The sequence below is a fragment of the Miniopterus natalensis genome, chromosome 10, assembly GCF_054644295.1.
Source record: "Miniopterus natalensis isolate mMinNat1 chromosome 10, mMinNat1.hap1, whole genome shotgun sequence".
Taxonomy (NCBI): Eukaryota; Metazoa; Chordata; class Mammalia; order Chiroptera; family Miniopteridae; genus Miniopterus; species Miniopterus natalensis.
The window spans coordinates 81,847,410-81,866,011 of NC_142090.1; the positions used below are offsets into that span (position 1 = coordinate 81,847,410).

Below are 18,602 nucleotides of genomic sequence, written 5' to 3' on the forward strand. Positions count from 1 at the left end.
CACGCCGCTCTGCTCACCTCACTGGCTGTGCTCAGCCGCGACACTGTTAACACGGGACAACCTTCCCATCTGCCTCCCAGAGGCTGAAAGGCTGAAACAGGACACGCGAGGAAGCACCGTGAACAGGTAAAAGCCCAGGCCAGCGGGACGGGCGTTACTGCTCCACACACAGGGAAGCTACGGTCTTAGCACCCAAGGCCCTCCTGGCTACCGGGCCTGATCACCGCGCAGGGAGTCAGACCGTGGGTGACCCTCCGTGGGCCGTCTGGGCAAAGTCACCTGAAAGAAAAGCCACCTCCACCTGACCGCAGCACCCACCTTACGCACGGTGTTACTGTCGGCTCTCCCCGGTGGCCGCAGGTCCCCCCACAGGCCAGGCAGGTCTCTTGGTCTTGATTCTATTTTCGGAGCCTGCCTTCCCCACGTCCTTGGCGCCTTCCCCACAGTCCTTGCCACCTTTCCTACGTGGAAACAAGTCTTTATACACCACCTACAGGTGACGACTACCACCAGGTGGGAAAGCACCTGCCCTCGCTGGCTGCAGCAGAGGGCGGGGTCGCTTGGGTGGAGGGGCTGTGACAGATAGACACCCAGGGACGGACATGCCAGTGAGGGCGCCTGGGGGCACCCCTGCTTGGCTGAGTCTCAGCCACACTCCCCCTGCTGAGCCTACAGCTGTGACCCGCTGGCTGGAGGACCTCCCTGGGATATCCTGGGGCTCTCAAGAGGGAGCAGAGGGGGTCCCCCATTAGCCTTGGTCAGCAGTCATCCTACATTCTGTCATCCCAGGGCACTTGCCTGATTTCCAGAGAAGCTACATATACTAGGTGAGAACCACAATTTTGTCAATAGTGTGGCTTTAGGGTAACTGACACCCCCGACCCCCCACTACCTCCACCAACCAAAATGAAACAAGTGAGCAGCAAAAACATGACCCGAAACACTATGATGTGGGGGCGGGGGAGGGCACTAGCTGTGGAGTGAGACAGCCAGTCACAGCTCCACCATCATTAGCCTGGAGGTCACGGGCAGGCTCTGGGACAGTCCTGTGCCTCAGTTTCTCCTTTGTAAGATTACAAGCAACAGGAACAGCACCCACGCCATGCAGTGGTCATGAGCACGTAATGAAATGAGGTGTGCACCCGTGGCGTGGAGCCCGACAGGTAGTGGTGTGGTGGGCAGTCAGACAGACTTGCGCAGAGCAAGGACAGCAGGCCAGGTACAGAAGGTCACCAGGGTGGAAAGCCCCTGATGCCTGACAACAGGCAAAACTGGAAAAACAGGGACATCACCCCCAGGGTGGCCTTTCCTCCCCTAGCATATCGCTGGTCATGTGGTTCGGACGCTCCCCTGACCTTTCCTCCCCCGGCATGTTGCTGGTCAGGCAGGTTAGCTGCCCTTAGAGGGGGAGTAAGGGGACCACAGAATAGCCCTGAAGCGTTCGGCCCCCAGGACAATGAGGTTCTGACCCGCATCAAACACCTCTAGGCCTCGGTTGTGTTTCAGCTCCAGGCCCAGAAAAGTGACACCAAGGCTGCTTCTGGACCACCTGCATCCACCAATAACCCCCTGCCGTGGCGCCGACCAACCAGGAGAGACCACGAAAGCTGGGAAGCTGATGAATATTCTACTGGGATGCTGCTGAGACCTCCAGGTAACTACCCTCAGGATGGACCACCCGGCTCAGCTCCCTCTGTGGGTCACTCCAGCCTGTCCCCTCCCCCTTCCCAGGCCCGTTTTCCTTGCCCCTCTCGACTTGTTTCCTGAGCCCATTTCTTCTGCGGCTCCCTTCTACCTCTGTGTGACTTTCTAAATTAACTTTCTCTTACAGTTTGAGGCTTGCCTCTGAATTCTTTCTCAGCCAGAACTCAAGTACCGAGGTGGCTCAGCCGAGGTCGGGTCTGAGCCCACGGGTCTAACATCTGGTGCAGTTTTGCCGCCAACAGTAAGAGTTTTAGTAGATGTCCAGTATTCTCCTAAAAGCAAGGAGCCAACCTGTGTTGTCTATAAGTCACTGAATATAGCTGCGTTAACAATGTCACCCAATTATTATCAGTACTGAGGCAGAACACCCTCCCCCACATCGTGCTTAATGAGACACCCTGAAAAAACTGCAGGATTCGGACTGAATGCCTTTTTGAAAATATTAAAAACACAAAAAATGTCAGTACCCCCCCTTAGGGTGCTAGAAGAACTCTGTTAGGAGGGTGACAGTTTCAGGGATGTACAAGGGAAGATGCTCACTTATTAGACGAAAGTCCAGTGAAACCGCCCTGGCTCTCAAAAAACTGAAGACATAGCCCTGCCCGGTTGGCTCAGTGGTTGGAGCGTCAGGCACCAGAGGGTCGCAGGTTCGATTCCAACTCAAGGGCACGTGCCTGGGTCGCAGGCTCACTCCCCAGCTCCGGGTGGGGCTCGTGCAGGAGGCAACCAGCAGACGAGTCTCTCTCACACCCATGTTTCTGGCTCTCTCTCCCCCTTCCACTCTCTCTGAAAAGCAGTGGAAAAAATACCCTCAGGTGAGGGTGAATAAACAAACAAGAGAGACACATTTTGCACACTTCTATTTGTATCTCTCTCTTTCTTTAAAAGCAATAAATACCGATGCCTGGGGTGGGGGGAATATATTTTTAAAGCCACCCATGAGACAGGCTAGCATCTGTCAGTTACCTTTTCCTCTGAAATCCTACTGAAAATGTGCGATTGTCCAAATAAATGTCCCGGATGCCGACACAGTGAGAAAGTATAAAACCTGATACCAAAATAATTCATTTGTTACAACCATAATTACTTCTCTAGTCAGAAAAGTCTCATCCTCATAAGAAAACCCTGGCACACGGCTTCAGACAGTTCCCTTCTGCGGGAACCCAGGAGGGGCTCCATGAAACCTCAGGGTTCCATCATTTTCACGTCCCCCGGGGAGACAGTTTCTCCACCCATGACCCGCATGCGAGTCATTTTAAGTGTCTCTGCAACAGCCCCATTTCCTTGGCGCGTGCAGGCTTCCTCCTGCCCCCCCCCCCCACTGTCACTGTCACAGCTGTTTAGGTGGAATTACAGCAAAGGAGAGCCCCCTCCCCCGTCCCGGGGCCCCGCGCTCTGCACGTCTCCTGCGCTCTACTCCCCACAACAGTACCCAAGCCCTAACCAGGGAGGACAGGGGACGGGAGAGCGGGGACAGGGGGGCTGGGTCGCGCGAGGAAGCCACCGTCTCTCAGGTGGAAAATAAGAAGTCACGCCGAGGTGACATTTTGCCTCGTGTCACAATGATGAATCGGCCTAATTTTTCCAATTAGGGGAGGGAATGCAAGCTGCGGGCGGGTCCGACCAGGGCTGCAGGTGAGGCGGTTTGGATGCAGAGTGAGACGGAGATGACTCTTCACGTTGGGACAGCTGAGTGTGTCCTGTGTATCCCTCCCCGAGCTCTTCCTCACAACTTCAAAAGGAAAAAAGCCTTTGGGAAATAAGTTATTTCCAAACCGGACCCCTTTCGCCAGTTTGTTTTCTTTGAATTGGTACCAGAGAAAGAGTTCGAGGTTTATGGTCGTTGGAATATGTTAAGGGCCCTGGCAATGCCTTCTTAGGGACAGAAAGGCAGGGGAACAGAGTGGGCTGATGATATTTATCAAACGCTTCCCAAAATTCACAGGGCGAAACTCTAGGGGGAACTGCTCACGAATTCAAGGTCACACAGAGCTGCAAATGCAGGAAGAGGGGACCCCCGCCAGGAGCTGCTCTCTCAGGCTCGTCCCCTTCAGTTACCCAAAAACAAACCAAAACATTTCAGACAGAAGGGTCCCCAAATGCCACTGACAGCTCGTCAGAGCGCCCAAGGGAACCTCAGGGGAACTTGACAAGCATCTCACTCAGCTCTCTCACCTCACAGAGGGGCCCCGAGAGATCAACGCCTGCAGGTGACACAGTGACCCCAGAAGAACCACAATTGGACCCCAGGCTCCTCCTCTCTTGAGACAGACTCATGCTCACCCTTCCCCCAGGTATTTTCTAGAAGGATGGCGCCATCCAAGTGCTTTTTCAGCAATGAACGGCTCCACGGCATCACTGTGAATGATGCAAAGCTGGCCACACGGCGTGGGCGCTGGGGAAAATGCGGTAACCCCACAGCGACTCACCACACACCCCCCAACCAGGAGATCACTCCACAGCCACTCGGAGCAGAAAGCCGGCAGCCCAGCAGGAGAATTCCGACAGTAATTTCAGAGCTGGTTGCAGCAGAATTTACCTGCGACAGCCCAGCCTCATGGAAGGTGTCTGCCAGGTCCGCGGTTTTCAAAATCACCGTTGGTTTGTGTGTGCATATTTTTTAACAAACTCTTAGATGGAACCTCAAGATATAAAAGCAGCATCTATCCTAATACATTTATTTGATATTTCCACATTTTATCTGCTCAGTATCAGGTCGGCCCGTGACAACCACCACCGGGGCTCCTGGTGGCCCAGAGGACACCACTGTGCCGATGACAGACGGCATCCCGTCCTGCCGGCGGACACACTCCCAAATTCAGCCGCCCACGCAGAGCTCAGCCCGAGATGCGTGAGGCAGGGCCGATGGCGCCTAAGGAAATGTTCCGGTGCGCAGGGCCGTTCTCACGATCACAGCACGGGGCGGACTGCAGACGGGCCCGCGCAGGAAGGGCCTCCTGCGCTGAGACTGGCCTCGGACTCAGTCCTGGCTGCAGAAGGAAACATGCCGGGTATTGATTTTGTTTTCCCAGGTGACCTGCACCAACAATCCACTTTATAAACATGATCACCCGAGGCAAAGAGAGAAGACAGCAGGGAGGGGACACATTCGGAGGCTGCTGCAGTGATTCGGCCTAGAGGCGCCCACCCAGCACCAGGGCGGCTAGGACACCACCCCAAGGCCCTGGGCTCGCGGGGCAGGGCCCGGGCTTCCAACATCAGAACCGCAGCCTCAGGGAGGATCTTGTGGCTCCTTCCATCCAGCTGACCCCCCTTCTCGCCTGCCCTCTTCTAGTTCCCCCAGCACTGGGAACTTGGACTTGACCCCGGGTTCCTCCTCGCTCCTGGGCAGACTTGCTAAGGTCCATCCTTACTTGTTGCACTTCCTTCTGGCCACCAGTAAGTACTGTGAGGTCCTCCGCCCCATCCCCGCACTCCCCCCACCCGCGGGCACTGGCCCATCTCCCGACACACCCACTGCTCCCACCCCCCACCCACAGTCAAGCCCACGAAGGGCTGACCACGACCCCCCGAGACTAATGCTAGAGTGAAAACAGTGTGGGGACTTGTTTCACACAGTCCCGGGCTTAACACCAGCTTCTTATTTAAAAAGTAAATCACGGTGAGCAGTGTCTTCACCCCACCCACGGCGCCCCAGTGCGCGGGCCCACAGGCCTCGCCGTAAGCGCTCAGCCTGAAGCTAGTGCCTCTCTGCCCACCCGCTCTCAGGGGTCCGTAATTTAAACAGGCGCTGTGGTTTTTATTTATGGCTCCAAAAACTCCTCAAAGGGGGGCAGCTACGGATCCACCTTCCTTCCTCTGCCCAGCCTCGGGCGGAAACCACAAGGGACAGGGACCATCGTCGGAGACTCTCCCCGTGGGTCCAGCGAGAGGCCAAGCGGCGGCTGCCCAGGAGGAAGAGAAAGGAGGCTCCACAGCTGCTTAAGGCACAAATCCACTCGGGTTCCCACTGGACACCCCGCAGCTGGGGACTCGCTTCTGCGGGGAGAGTCCTGAAACGGAACTTCCACTCTGGTACCAGCTCCGAGTCTCCAGGACGCGAGACGCTCCCTCTGGGCGGTTTCCTAGGGCGAGCGAATATGTCACCATCCATCCCAGGTCCTGGTCTTCATCCTAAAGCCCGAGGGGAGATGCCCGAGGGACTTTCACACTGAGTTCTCTGTGATGAGCTTATGTGCGGCTTCACTAAGGGAATTTTTTTTTTAACAAAAATGGGAAAACATGTGCATTAAACGAGATAAAGCTATGACCTACTTCCAGCTCCTTCGATGGTCCGTGGACCCAGCTCTGCGCCTCCCTGTGTGCCCACCAGGCTGGCACGATGCCTTACAGGCGGTGGCGTCCTCAGTACAGTTACCCCACATGGCTTTCCATCCCTGTGCCCTGGGACACGCCTTCGCAATGACCACTCAGAAAGGCACCCACGTGCCGCCGCGGACACTCAGGAATGCACTAGCTGCTATCAGGAAATACACATTTAAGCATAGAAAATGGGGAAAATTTGCCCCAAATACTGCTTTCGTCCCCTCGGGAACGTGGCATTCAACATCCAGGCGGAAGTCCCCCAAAGCGATGTCTCCGACAACGTTTCTGTACCACAAAACTCCACCTACCTGCTTTAAATGCTAATCTAGACGGTCCCCCCGTCACCCCAGGATTTTATGAGTAACTAGCGGGGAGAAATGAAGCAGTTTAAGGTCCTACTTCTGTGATCGCTCTGAAGGCAGCCAACGTGATTCGATGGCTTACGACAGCGATTTTCAACCTTTCTCATCTCATGGCACATAAACTAATTACTAAAATCCTGCGGCACACCAAAAACATTATTTTTTGCTGATCTGACCAAAAAAAAAAAAAAAAAAAAGGTATAATATCAATTCATTCACACTGAACAGCTATTGTCCTGTTGGCTGTTGTCATTTTTATTTTTTTATTTGACAACCTCAGGGAAGGGGTGAGTGCCCCTGACTACAGTCGGGTGCGGCACGTTTTAAACGTTCTCTTGGCACCGGCTGAAAATCACTGACTTGAGACAACGTGAGCAACTTTGCAAAAATGTGAGCAACTTTGCAAAAACGTGACTATTCACGTTGCTGTTACTGCAGCTCCACAGAGTCTCCCCGCGATTCGGGCACCTCGGGAGACCGGCCCCCGGCTCCCTCCTCCAGGGGCAGCCAGCAAAGTTTCATCCGGAACCCAAGCTAAGCTACCGCTCGCTGCCTCACAGACATGCAAGTCCACGTCCCCAAACACGCGCCCCTCTGGTCACCACGGCAGACAGGAGTCTCCCAGGTTAGAGCGGAAAAGGCAGAGGGCCAGAGCTCCGCATTTCTGCTTAAAGATTCCAGGGAGACACGCTTAGGTGCAGGTCCAGTGAACGGCCTCCTGTCAGGGAGCCATAAGTGGCCTGGTTGACATAAACGGCCACAAGTAGGGAAGGAGCGGTTAGCAAATCTGAGGAAGATTTGCAGATTTCATATTCGAACTTCTCTTTCTGGGACGCTCCCTGGGGACACGAAGGGGGGTGGGGAACAATCACACTTGTGACACCGGGAGTTCCCAGAAGCCCCCCATGTGAATGTCATATCGCCCCCACTCCCCACCCACCGCCTCCCCAGCAGACAGACAGCCAGGCTCTAGCTGGTGACCAAGCAGCAGGTGCCCGTCTCCGGATCCAGTCGCTTTCTCCTTCAGGGGGGCGGCCAGGGGACCGCTGGCCAGTGCGGCCTGGGCCTTGGACTGCCCTGCGGTGCTGTGGGGGGGGCCGAAAGAAGGGTGTGGGTTCCGTCCCACCTACCGGTCTTCCTTCAAAGGCTGGCGGATGTGCTTGGCCTGCAAGCCCAGTTCCCAGTGATGTGCCCTCATTTCGGGCCATTCAGATGAGATCATCTCCTGTCCCACCACTTCCTTCCCTGTGGCCAAGAGACAGCTAGCAAAGCACGAATCTTCATGATGCTGTTACTGCAGGACCTCGAGGGCACCCAGGAAATCACTTCACTTATGAAGACGGCAGCACAGGTCTCAAAGACCAAGTGGCATCCTCTGTGGACTCCCTTCCATCCACCGTCCTGTCCCAGTGTATCTGGAAGTGGTCACCTCCCAGCGGAAGTACAGAGATGGCGAGAAAAGGACCCCGGACGCCTCAGGCAGAAAAGGTCACACCCCAAGCTGAATGGACTGGCCTGGCTTCTGAGCTGGGGACAGTGGACAGTGGGGAGGGGACCCGGGTCTTCCTTCCCAGGTCATGAGGTCACTCTGCTTAATGAGGGAAAGAGACAGCCACCCATTGGCTTTCTCGGTCCAGCTCCACCTGCCTGCAGAAATGCCTCTGAATTTCGTCAACGGGCTTTCCAGCTGCACTAATTTTTAATACGATCAGTGTCTGCCTCTTGGGTCACCTGTGTTGACAGTTCAGTGGGACGTTACGAGGTGGTTTCCCTAAAACCAGCTTCCAGTGAAATCCTTTATCTCAAATCACATATTTTCCAGGCTGCAATGCCACAGCTTTAAGAATCCTAAAATGGGCCCTGTGGCTCCTAAGAGGCATTGGGAATTTCAAACACACACACACACACACACAATGTCTGTGTGGGCAAATATGTCGTATTGGATATCTGAGTACTTTCCCATTTTTGGTATATGGTCATATTTATCTGCTGTTTGAGGAATTATAAATCTTGTTTATTGAAATATTACCTCTGCATTTTTCAACATCCTGTTGGTGAAACCTCACAGACACGCACAACCTGGCCTAAGATATTTGCTGGTGAGAAAACTGTCACAGAAATGGAATAACAAATGCCTTCTCCAGGCAATGCATTCGCGGGAAGCAGGACAAGACCATATAACATTGCGTTTACTGCCCACTCTACCTGGACAGCTGATGTTTCTTACTTTCGAGTCCCCGGTACCCATATGACTAAAGGGCTCTGAGGTGACTGCTCTTAGGGAATATAGGGCCTGTCACTTTAAAACTCAGACTGGACAAGCAGATCACACAGTCGGTCAGTCAATACAATTCGCAAAGTCCTCTGTGGGCTGATCGCTTCGGCCATCACACGTACCCGAGCCTCTGTCCTTGCTCTGGACCGATCCCCAGCGGACACGGCCACCTGGATGTTTGGCAGGGATGGCCGACTCTAGGGGACCAAACAAAACTCTTACCTTACACCGTCAACCTGCCCCGCCCACAAAAATGCCACTTGTGATGAACGGCACCTGTATTTACCCCTGTTCAAGCCAGAAACCAGGAGGGCAGCCCACTCTCCTCCCTTCCCCTCGCCTGGTAAGAAGATCCTGGAGGAAGGCCGACAGGCACTTCCAGGGACAACTTCTACGATGTGTGGGACGGCCCTGGACATCTGTCCCACCTTTAATTAGACAGGCTTTGACTTATACCGACGGGGGGGAAAGTACGTTTATTAAATTCTAACCCACTATAAACACAAATATCTGGCTGTTGAAAAGAAACTGTTGCTGCTGCAAACGAATTGGCCTAGAAACCAACAAGGTCTGAGTCCCAGGCCCTCCTGCTCCAAACTGTGGGACCCAGAGCAGAGCTTTTCAAGCTGTGGGTCAGGACCCACTAATGAATCGTAAGTAAAGGTAACGATGACCATCTCTTTAATGAAAAGAAGAGCGTCACACAGGGTGTGACTCGGGGACTGGGCTGGGTGGGGGCGGTGCTGGTGGCATCTGTGTACAGGGCAGGTCAAGAAATGTATTTCCAACCGTGAGCGACAGTCAGACAAGATTCAAAGCCTCAGTCCCGAGAAAGTCGCATACCTGTTCCTCGCCTCTTGTTTTGTTTTACTTTTAAATGTGTGTGTTTGCTAATCTTCATCTTTTAAATGGACATTATCATTCCACTTCGGCAAGCAGACTCACATAAAAGAATGTCGCAACATTGTTTCAGCTACGAAACACTATTATTACGTTACGGCTACAGCATTTGGGCAGAGTTTCCTGGGAGGCGAATGTTGTGCGGCCCCGGACGCTCCCAGCCTGAAGCCACCGCGCCTGCGACTTGGACGGGCTGCCCGAAAGGTAAACGCGCAGCTGTGGCCTCCTCGCCGCAGGAAGAGCAGGAAAAGCTCAGTTTCCTGAAATGCTGAGTCTCCTCTGCGGGACCTGCCTACAGCTCTGGGGGAAAGACAAGAGACCGGGGAGGCGGCGTTCCTGGGTTGCTGCGGGGCCTCGGGAGAGAATCCCCGCCTGGTAGGAAGAGCAGGCGGGCAGCCCGCGTGGAGGCCACCGCCCGGGAGGCAGGACCAAGCCCAGCAGCGGCCACCCGGTCCGCACAGCCCCTCAGTGGCACTTTACCAGGAAATAGACACACTCCTCTTCCTGTGTCAGCTCTAAGCTCTAAGCGACACACATTACACTTTATCCAGACACATTGTTGCACCACAGAGAGGAAACGCTCTAAGACACTGCCAGGAAAATGCACCCCGCTAAGAGGAAAGATACAGGCCCTCCCCCCCTCCCAGCCACGCTGCCATTAACCTGCCCCTGAAGGGGAAGACAGTCTGCAGATCCTGTAGAAATAAATACCTCTCCCCAGAAACAGAAGGGCTCTAAACACAGACGGAGGGATCTCTACTGGGGCACAGGAATACTTCTGAGGACTCAGGGATACTAGGACCAAATACTGCATTTTTAAAACGACCCTCGTCACCTTCAGGTCAGCTTGTTGTGAGTGCTGCTCCGTGGAGGGCCCCTGGGGTTTGGCACAGATCCATCCAGCCCCGCGTGCCCTGTGAGCTCCCCCTGGCCGCGGCTCACCGGGGAACACTGCGCACATGCCCGCCGAGCACATGAGCGCCAGATACACCTGCCTGCTCTTCACTTTCTCTGGGGCTAATTCCCACCACGCCAAGGGCGGGGAGAGGGTATGACAGATGCGGGCACGCGGCAGGCGGAGAGCGATCGTGCGGGAATCTGTGAGGGGGCGATGGAGGTTTAGTCACTGCCCGCGGAGCTCCCACGGGACAGACACAGACTGAAAGAGGAGCGGCCAGCACCTGGGTTTCGGCATCTCGCCAGGTAGCTTTTGCTGACCTCTGACCTTAGTCACACACAGGTGGGGCGTGTCACAGAGAGAGTCTTTCTCATAATAACCTCTACACGGCAGGGTATTTTTCTAATGAAACATATGTTTGGAAGAGCTCTGTAGAATCAGGACTGGGAATGACCTTGGATTCATTTGACCCCGAGGCTAGGACCCAGAAAAGGTTATGACCTACCTAAGGTCACACAGTGGACGGTATTCTCTAGACTAAGACCAAGGCTAAGCAGAATCTCCCTAGAAAAAATATGCCCATCACTGTGCCTACTACCATATTTTTAAAGAGATAAGGTTCCCTATCCCTCAGGACTATAGCTTTATCACTGTGCCTTTCTAATTCTCTGGAATGGGAACATTTAGGTATATAACTAAATACACACAGATTGAGGAGACAGTGCCCACACATCAGGTTTGAAAGGAATTTTGCCCTGTCAGGGCACATACCCAGGTTTCAGGTCAATCCCTGGTCGGGGTGGGTACAGAAGACAACCAGGCCATTTCTCACATCAGTGTTTCTCTCTCCCTCTCCCTTCCTCTCTCTCTGAAATCAATAAGAACATATCCTTGAGAGAGGATTTTTAAAAAGGGAGAATTTCAGTCCTTGACAGAAATGTAAGTACTTTTATCTATGTTGATGGTATGTTGCTTTAAATTGAAACATAAATCTATAAAGACACATAATTATCACATAATTACCTCATGCATAATTGATGGTAAATAAGTATCATTGTGAAAACATACACTTTGCACTGAACTTCAGGTATGCCAGGTTACAAAGACTTATTTAGCTCAAAGAACTACTACATCTGACATCAGCCAAAGATTTGTGCCTAGAAAATATCTTTTTTTTAGTATTTATAAAAACTAGAGAAAAGCACACACACTAACCAAGGTTTCAAAAAAAAAACTAACAACCTGCAGTGTAGGCAGCTACAAATAGGGCTCGCTATGGTGTGAAACAGTCCACACAGAAGCATCCAAGCAAAATTCTTACACCACACACACACACACACACACACACGCCTAACAGATGGATTACAAAACGCAGCTAAGCATTCCATGAACCAAACGCACAAAAATTTATGATAAAGGACGATGCACGTTCCTCGGTGTGTGCAGACCCCCCTCTGCTCTCACCTCTCCTCTCACTCAGGCTCCTCTTCCCAACATGTGCTCACCAGGCCACCGCCTCCGCCTCCTGCTCTGCAACCAAATCACAGCCACCCCAGAGCCAGGAGCCTGCTGCAGCCCGAAGCACTTGACTGATGATATCCGGCCTCCCGGGCCAGGATATCCCAGGGTGGCTTCCAGCCTCTGCCCACGGCTGGCAGAGCAAGGCCAGAGAAGAGCTCGTCAACACCGGCTCCCCAGCTGAGACCCCGTGCAAAGAAATCAAGAAAATAAGTCCCAGCCCTAATGTGTATAATTTAACACTTGGAAGAAAGCAACATCTGGGATGGTCTCCAAGCAGGACCAGGTTGCTGGATGGGCCTGTGCTTCCTATAAGAGTGTTAAGGGGGGGAGGGGGGCAAGGGGAAATCTAACCCCAAAAAGAGGGGGGGGCGGGAATAACCCCCAGCACCTACTCCTCACACTTTGAAGAAAGAGGAAGCTGGAACCCCTTCCCAAAGGTGTGTCCCGGACAAACTATTGTCTTGCTAATAAATAAGTCACAATCCAGATGGAAGCTAATGAAAAAATCGGAAATGACTGTGTTTAATCACCCAGTCCTCCCAGTAGACGCCGAAACCCCCTCTACCTCGGGGAAGTTGAAAAAAAAAAATCCCCTGTAACTCCCTGAAAGGCCTTCCAGATTTTTTTTAAAATTACAAGCAAATGAATTTAGGACCTAATAAATACCTACACATCTGCTAAATCACTAGATCTGTACCCAGTTTTTTAAAAACAAGGACGCCCACCTGGCAGGCAGGACGGGGCATTGTGAGCAATAAACCTTGTCGCTAAAATGCATCACGCGTTCTGCCCGGGAAACCTTCGGAGACGGTGTCATTGCCTTTGGCTGCCGCAGGCTCGTCAGGGGGCCCGGCGAGCTCCCCGTCGCGGCCCTCCAAGGAGCAACTGTCAAGGGGCGACCCAGCTGAAATCAAACGACAAAAACGGGAACTGGAATCGGCCCGACGGGGGAGGAGGGAAAGGAAGGGAGCCTCCGGTGTTCATCAGTCAACATTAATGTCCTTTGTTGTTCACCTCTGCACAGCGCAGCGCGCGCGACCCTGTTCCGTCTCCGGCGAGCGTCCTGAGAGCGGGGTCCCGGCCGCGGAGACCTGGGCGGGCGGCCCCGCGCCCCGCGCCCCGCAGCCCGCCTCCCTCCGTCGCCACCCCCGCCGCGCGCGCCCCGGCCGGAGGGTGGCCCGGAGTCAAAACGTCGCCAAACACCCGTTCCCCTCCAAAGAGCAAAGAGCGGGGCGGCGCAGATGTTGACAGTACCGGTGCCCCCGCCCCTCGGACACAGTCCCCTGAACCCCAAGACGGAGCGAGGAGGGAGAGGAAGCCCCGGCCGGGCTCGGGCTGTCACCGCGGCTCCAGAGCGCGGGGCCACATTCCGCACTCCGGGGACCTGGGCGGGAGCCAGGGGGAAGGTTTGCGCCCCCTCCCCTTCAGTTTTGGGGGTGTCCTCTCTGCGCGGGGGTGCCTGTCTCCCTCTCCAGTCTGGGAAATCGTCACAGCGCGCAGCCGTGCGGGAACCAAGGGGAAGGGAGGAGAGGAACGCCGTCCACCCTCCCCTTCCAACTTGACACACAAGCCCGTCGTCGCTCCAAACTCCGCAGCCAGAGCCCGCAGCGGGGGTGGTCGCGCGCTACCCCCGCGGTCCCCGGAGCCCGAGCCCCAGACATCGGCCGGCGGGAGGCGAGACCCCGACGCGCACCCCTCGGCGCGGGGCCGGCTCCCCAAAGCCCGAGCCGAGCCCGCAGCGCGATGCAAAGGAGAGGCGTTTGCAGCGGGCGGAGCGCAAGGGACGCGGCGGCCAGGACGCGAAATGCGCACCGGCTCGGCCCGAGCGGATGAAACTTGGCCCCGCGGAGACTCACCCACGCCGTATTTCTCGTGCTCCGTAGGTATCCACATGGCTGACCCGGGCGCCGGGGCTCGGGCTGCGCGCTCCCCGCGCCCCCGCCCGGCTCACAACAATGCGCGGCCGCCCAGGAGCGGCTGGAGCGCGGCGACTCCGCGCGGCTGGGGCGCAGGGCTGCGCGGCAGGCTCCCGAGCCCGGCGCTGACAACGCGCGGCCCAGGCTGCGCCGCCCGCGGCTGAGCCGGCGGCGCCGCTCACAGTCCTCCGACGCGCTCCCGGGGCCCCGGCGGCGCAGGCATTGTTCTGATTCACTGAACTAGGCGAACACGCCGGGGCACTCGCGGGCGCACCCCCGCCCGCCGGCGCCCGCTCCGGCTCGCCCCGCCCCCGGCCCCGGGGCACCCTGGGATTTGTAGTTCGGCGCCGCTCCGTTCCGGCGGGGGGCGTGGCACGAGCTGTTAGGGGCGGGATTACGTTCCGCTCGCCACGTCCCATTGGCCCAGAGCGTGACAGCAGGACGTGGGCGTGGCGAAAACGTCACGTGGCTGGGGCGGGCGCCTCCAGTCGCGCTGTCATTGGCTCCCGCCCGCCCCGCCCCGCGCCCCTCCCTTTCCCTTCTCGGCGGCGCGATGGCTGCTCCCAGGACCCAGGGGGCCGCCCCGGGAGGCGAGCGGGACGCGGACGGCGATCGCGGCGGGGCCGGGGCTGTCACCAGCGAGGGTGAGTACGGCGCCCTGGGGTGCAGATGGCCCGCGCCTCCCTCTCGGACCGCGGTGCCCCGGCCGCCGCGCGGACCCAGCAGCCGGCCCGCCCCGAGGCCACCTGGGCGCGCGGGGGCCGCGTGCGGGGCGCGGAGGTCCGGGCGGGGGAGCGGCGCGGGGAGGGAGAAGCGGCCGGCGCGGCCTCCCGGGTCGGGGGACGCTCCCTGGGCGCCCGAGCCGCCGGCGCCGCGCTCGCGCTGGGCGGGTGGGTGCGCGGCCAGCGGGTCCCCGCGGGCAGCCGCCCCCCGGGGCTCGGCGCCTCCTTTCCTCCGCCGGGCCCGGCCCCCTCGCTTCGCTCCGCTTGGCCTCGGGAGAGGTTTCGTTGGGGTTCGGGCCGGTTTCCAGGTGCAGCCCGGTCACTGCTGTGCGGTCTGCAGCTGTGCCCAGCGGCGTCTGGGGGGAGGGTGCGCGCCCCGCCCCCCGCCTCCCCCGATCTCGGGGTGCCCCGGGCGTCGGACTGACCGCGGGGCCAGGAGACCTTCCCCGCGGGGTCCCTGGGGAGGGAGGAGGGGGCTGGGCCCGCGCGCGGCGGGGCGGGGACGCATCTCAGCTGCTCCGGCGCCGCCGGACTTCAGGTTGTCCTCTGACCCCCGCAGAGATCGCAGCCCAAACTGTGAAAGTGCGGGGGCGTCTTCAGGATCCCTAACCCCCCCCCCCCCCCACACACACACACACACCCAGGCGTTCAGGGCGGAGCGCGGAGCCTGGGAGACCTTCATCACTGTCCCCCCGGCCCCAGGTAATTTCACAGCGAGCTACCTTTTCAGGACGACGCGGTTTAGGGCTCAGGCGTGGCCCTCAGCCCCCGTCGAGGGCCTTTGGTTCCTGCGTTGGTGCTGCTTTCACGGTTCAACTGACATTTGGCCCTAAGTTTTCACCTGAGCGGTGCAGGGAAAAAAGGCCATTACTTCCCACCAGGGGAGCTGCTGGCCCTGTGGGGGTTTCAGCACCTCGACCAGAGACACCTCTGCGGGCGCCCGAGTTGGACGTGGAGCTGCACCCACACCCCAGACAGGTCCCGAGTTGGACGTGGAGCTGCACCCACACCCCAGACGGGTCCCGAGTTGGACGTGGAGCTGCACCCACACCCCAGACGGGTCCCGAGTTGGACGTGGAGCTGCACCCACACCCCAGACGGGTCCCGAGTTGGACGTGGAGCTGCACCCACACCCCAGACGGGTCCCGAGTTGGACGTGGAGCTGCACCCACACCCCAGACGGGTCCCGAGTTGGACGTGGAGCTGCACCCACACCCCAGACGGCTCCTGTTGGGTTGGCCACGCAGGGGGCGGTGGGTCTGAGGGTGACAGACATGAGCGTGGTCCGGAGTCCGCACAGGTGCCAGAGGCTTCCAGTCCACATGCTAAAGACCACGGATCCTCGAGGACTCGCTCCCGGGTTAACTCATGAAAGAGAAAATGGCGTTTGCCTTTCAGAAACACTGAAGAACAGTGACAAATCATTACTTATTTTAAAATTATAACATTTTCATTATAAACATTTCAAACTGTTTGGAAGTGTGTGGGGGGGGGAAAGGAAAGTTCCTGCACCACCCAGCCCCAGAGTGACAAGCGTTAGGGTTCTCTGTGTGTTCCTTCTGACACATCCCTAATGACACACATCCCAGTGGTTTCGAGTTTGTGAGAAATAAGAAGGGAAGCCCGGCCAGCGTGGCTCAGTGGTTGAGCGTCGGCCTAGGATCCGGGCAATTGGGGTTCAATTCCCGGTCGGGGGCGTGCAGGAGGCAGCCGTCAATGACTCTCATCATTGGTGTTTCTCTCTCTCCCTCTCCCTACCTCTCTCTGAAATCAATTTAAAAAAAAAATTTTTTTAAAGAGGGGATCATTCTGTATAAGATCAAAATGCTACAATCTTCTTTCTCCCCTTGACCTGCCATAGGCACTGTGCCTGTTGGTACATGTGCTGCCCCCTTCTTGTAAAGGACGGCCCCCCCGGACCCCATGTGCCATCCCTGAGCCAGCCCCCTCCCCGTGAGCATATGGTGGGGTTAGTGTTTCAGCCATGACGTAGATTTGTATGCACATCCTGGGGGGTGTTTCTTAACAAATCGCTGGGTCAGAGGTTACACATGTTAAAAATTTGGATAGATGTCAGATCTTCCTCTTGAAAGGTATCGATCTACCTTCCCACCAGGAATATATGAGGGTGGCCTTTTCTCCGTGTCCAAATCTACCCAGGACCAATGTTTAAATGACTAGTAGACAGAATTGAGTAAGTGGTAGAAATCTGAATTTTAGGTTCCAATTTGTTCTCAACAAAAGTATTGCGCAGCAGTGAACTTGCAGCATCTGTAACAAATAGTCCCCCACCCTGGCTCGGACGTGCTCCAAGTTCCCACTAATCTGTAACAGTCGGCGGGAGAGCTTAGTGGTCAATTTTTATGTTAAAATCCCCTTTATAACCAATGCGTCATTCTGAGCCTTTACCCAGTTCTTTTCAAGGCCTGCAAAGCGATACAAATTTGGGGTGGAAATAATGATATTGAAAGTATATTCATACTTTTTTGTCAAGCAACCATTTAGATTATCAAGTATGTCTTTCCTCATAAAATCAATCTTTAGAAAACTGCCTCTTTAAAGAGGTTCTTCTCCAGCTTTAATTAAAATGTCAATCTGCGTGTTTAATATCCTGGGACAGAAGGGACTGGGGAGCCTTTTCATAGACGTCCTTGCGATTCTACAAGATCTCTGCTGGAGGGAGTCTGGGAGGCGGCGGGCGGGTGCCGCGCCTGCCGGGTTGCCGGCTCCCCGAGGCCCCGCCCCTCTCCAGGGAAGCCCTTGATCTTGACACTGCTCTCCCTACATTCCAGCAGCAGCCAAGGTTTCCTGTTGTCCCCAAAATTAAGAACAGGTAGTGAGTAGACTCAACATGTGACGCTTGGGATGTGTTCTTGGTATTTTTTTCTCTTGCTGTTTTTAATTAGAAGGCCCATCTGATTAATAGGGTAGCACGTCTTTAGTTTACTGATTGACCGTTTGTTTTGGACAGTTTTTGACCCCGATGCTGTGCCTCCGTGTTGTGATACTGTGACCGTCACCTCTCCCTGCAAACACGCCCGGGGTGAGCTCGTGGTGATGCTGCTGGGCGGATAAAGCCTTTCCTCTGGGGACCTTATTAGCTCCCTTAGATGTCTCTGGAAGCAATGGGGTAGCAGGTGGTGGCGGCCCCTCAGTCTGCGTCTCCTGTTGTGATAAAGGGCATCAGTCCTTAGCCGGAAACCTAGGAAGTGTCCTTGATTCCTATCTTGCTCTCAGATCCCGAATCTGATCGGTTACCATTCTTACTTTTCTGTGCCTGAAACAATCTTCAAATCTGTTCCTTCAGGTCATGTCTTTACCACTGTCCTCTTTGTAACCTTCGCCGTCACTGCCGAACTACCTGTGTCCCCCACCCTCCAAACTGCGCTCTTGCCCTAAATGTCAGCGTTTAGTAAATGTCTGACCAGAACTGAATTCTGGCCGGGACCGCTGCAGAGCGTCCCTGTTGCTCTCGGGCCTTAACTCCCCTGCTTTAATCCACACTCTGAAATGAAAATGGATTCTCGGCTCTGCACATGGGACCCAGGGCTGCTCGAAGGTTGTAGAATTAGGTCCAAATTCTTGGTGTGGCTTTGAAGGTCCTGACTTTCTTTTCCAGTCCCTTCTTCAGTCGCCCTGCTTCCCTTCCCAGATCTCCGTGATCACACTGACCCCCTCAGACGGCCGGTGGTGGTGGCGGCTTTGCCCCCCCAGGTAGACTTCGAACTTCAAGTTACTTGTATCCACCTCGGCTCTTATCAGAACTGGGCGTAGTAAACTGTTCAGGGGGAATCAGTTTGAAATTTATTGGAAGTACTTACAATGGCAGCTATTTTAAGCAGAGGAACTGAAACAGTTAAAACCTGAATAGATATTTTACGCCTGTGAAAGTCATGGTGCCCACGGATACAGAATGTCCCCCAAGGTGGGGTCTCGTCTGAGGTACCATAGTTAGCGTTTCAGCATCGTTTTCAGCCT

General features: G+C 55.8%; 2 protein-coding genes across 2 annotated transcripts in view; one reads left to right on the forward strand and one right to left on the reverse strand.

Moving 5' to 3' along the window:
- Positions 1-13,913, reverse strand: part of DOCK4 (dedicator of cytokinesis 4) — a 201,557-nt gene extending 187,644 nt beyond the window's left edge. The window contains exon 1 of the mRNA XM_087821264.1: positions 13,843-13,913. Coding sequence (XP_087677390.1) covers positions 13,843-13,879 — 37 coding nt within the window. The 5' untranslated portion in view covers positions 13,880-13,913. The remainder of the gene's footprint in view (positions 1-13,842) is intronic.
- A 542-nt stretch (positions 13,914-14,455) lies between these two features.
- ZNF277 (zinc finger protein 277) overlaps positions 14,456-18,602 on the forward strand; it is a 48,565-nt gene continuing 44,418 nt past the window's right edge. Inside the window, exon 1 of the mRNA XM_087820878.1 lies at positions 14,456-14,546. Within this exon, the coding sequence (XP_087677004.1) occupies positions 14,456-14,546 (91 nt within the window). The remainder of the gene's footprint in view (positions 14,547-18,602) is intronic.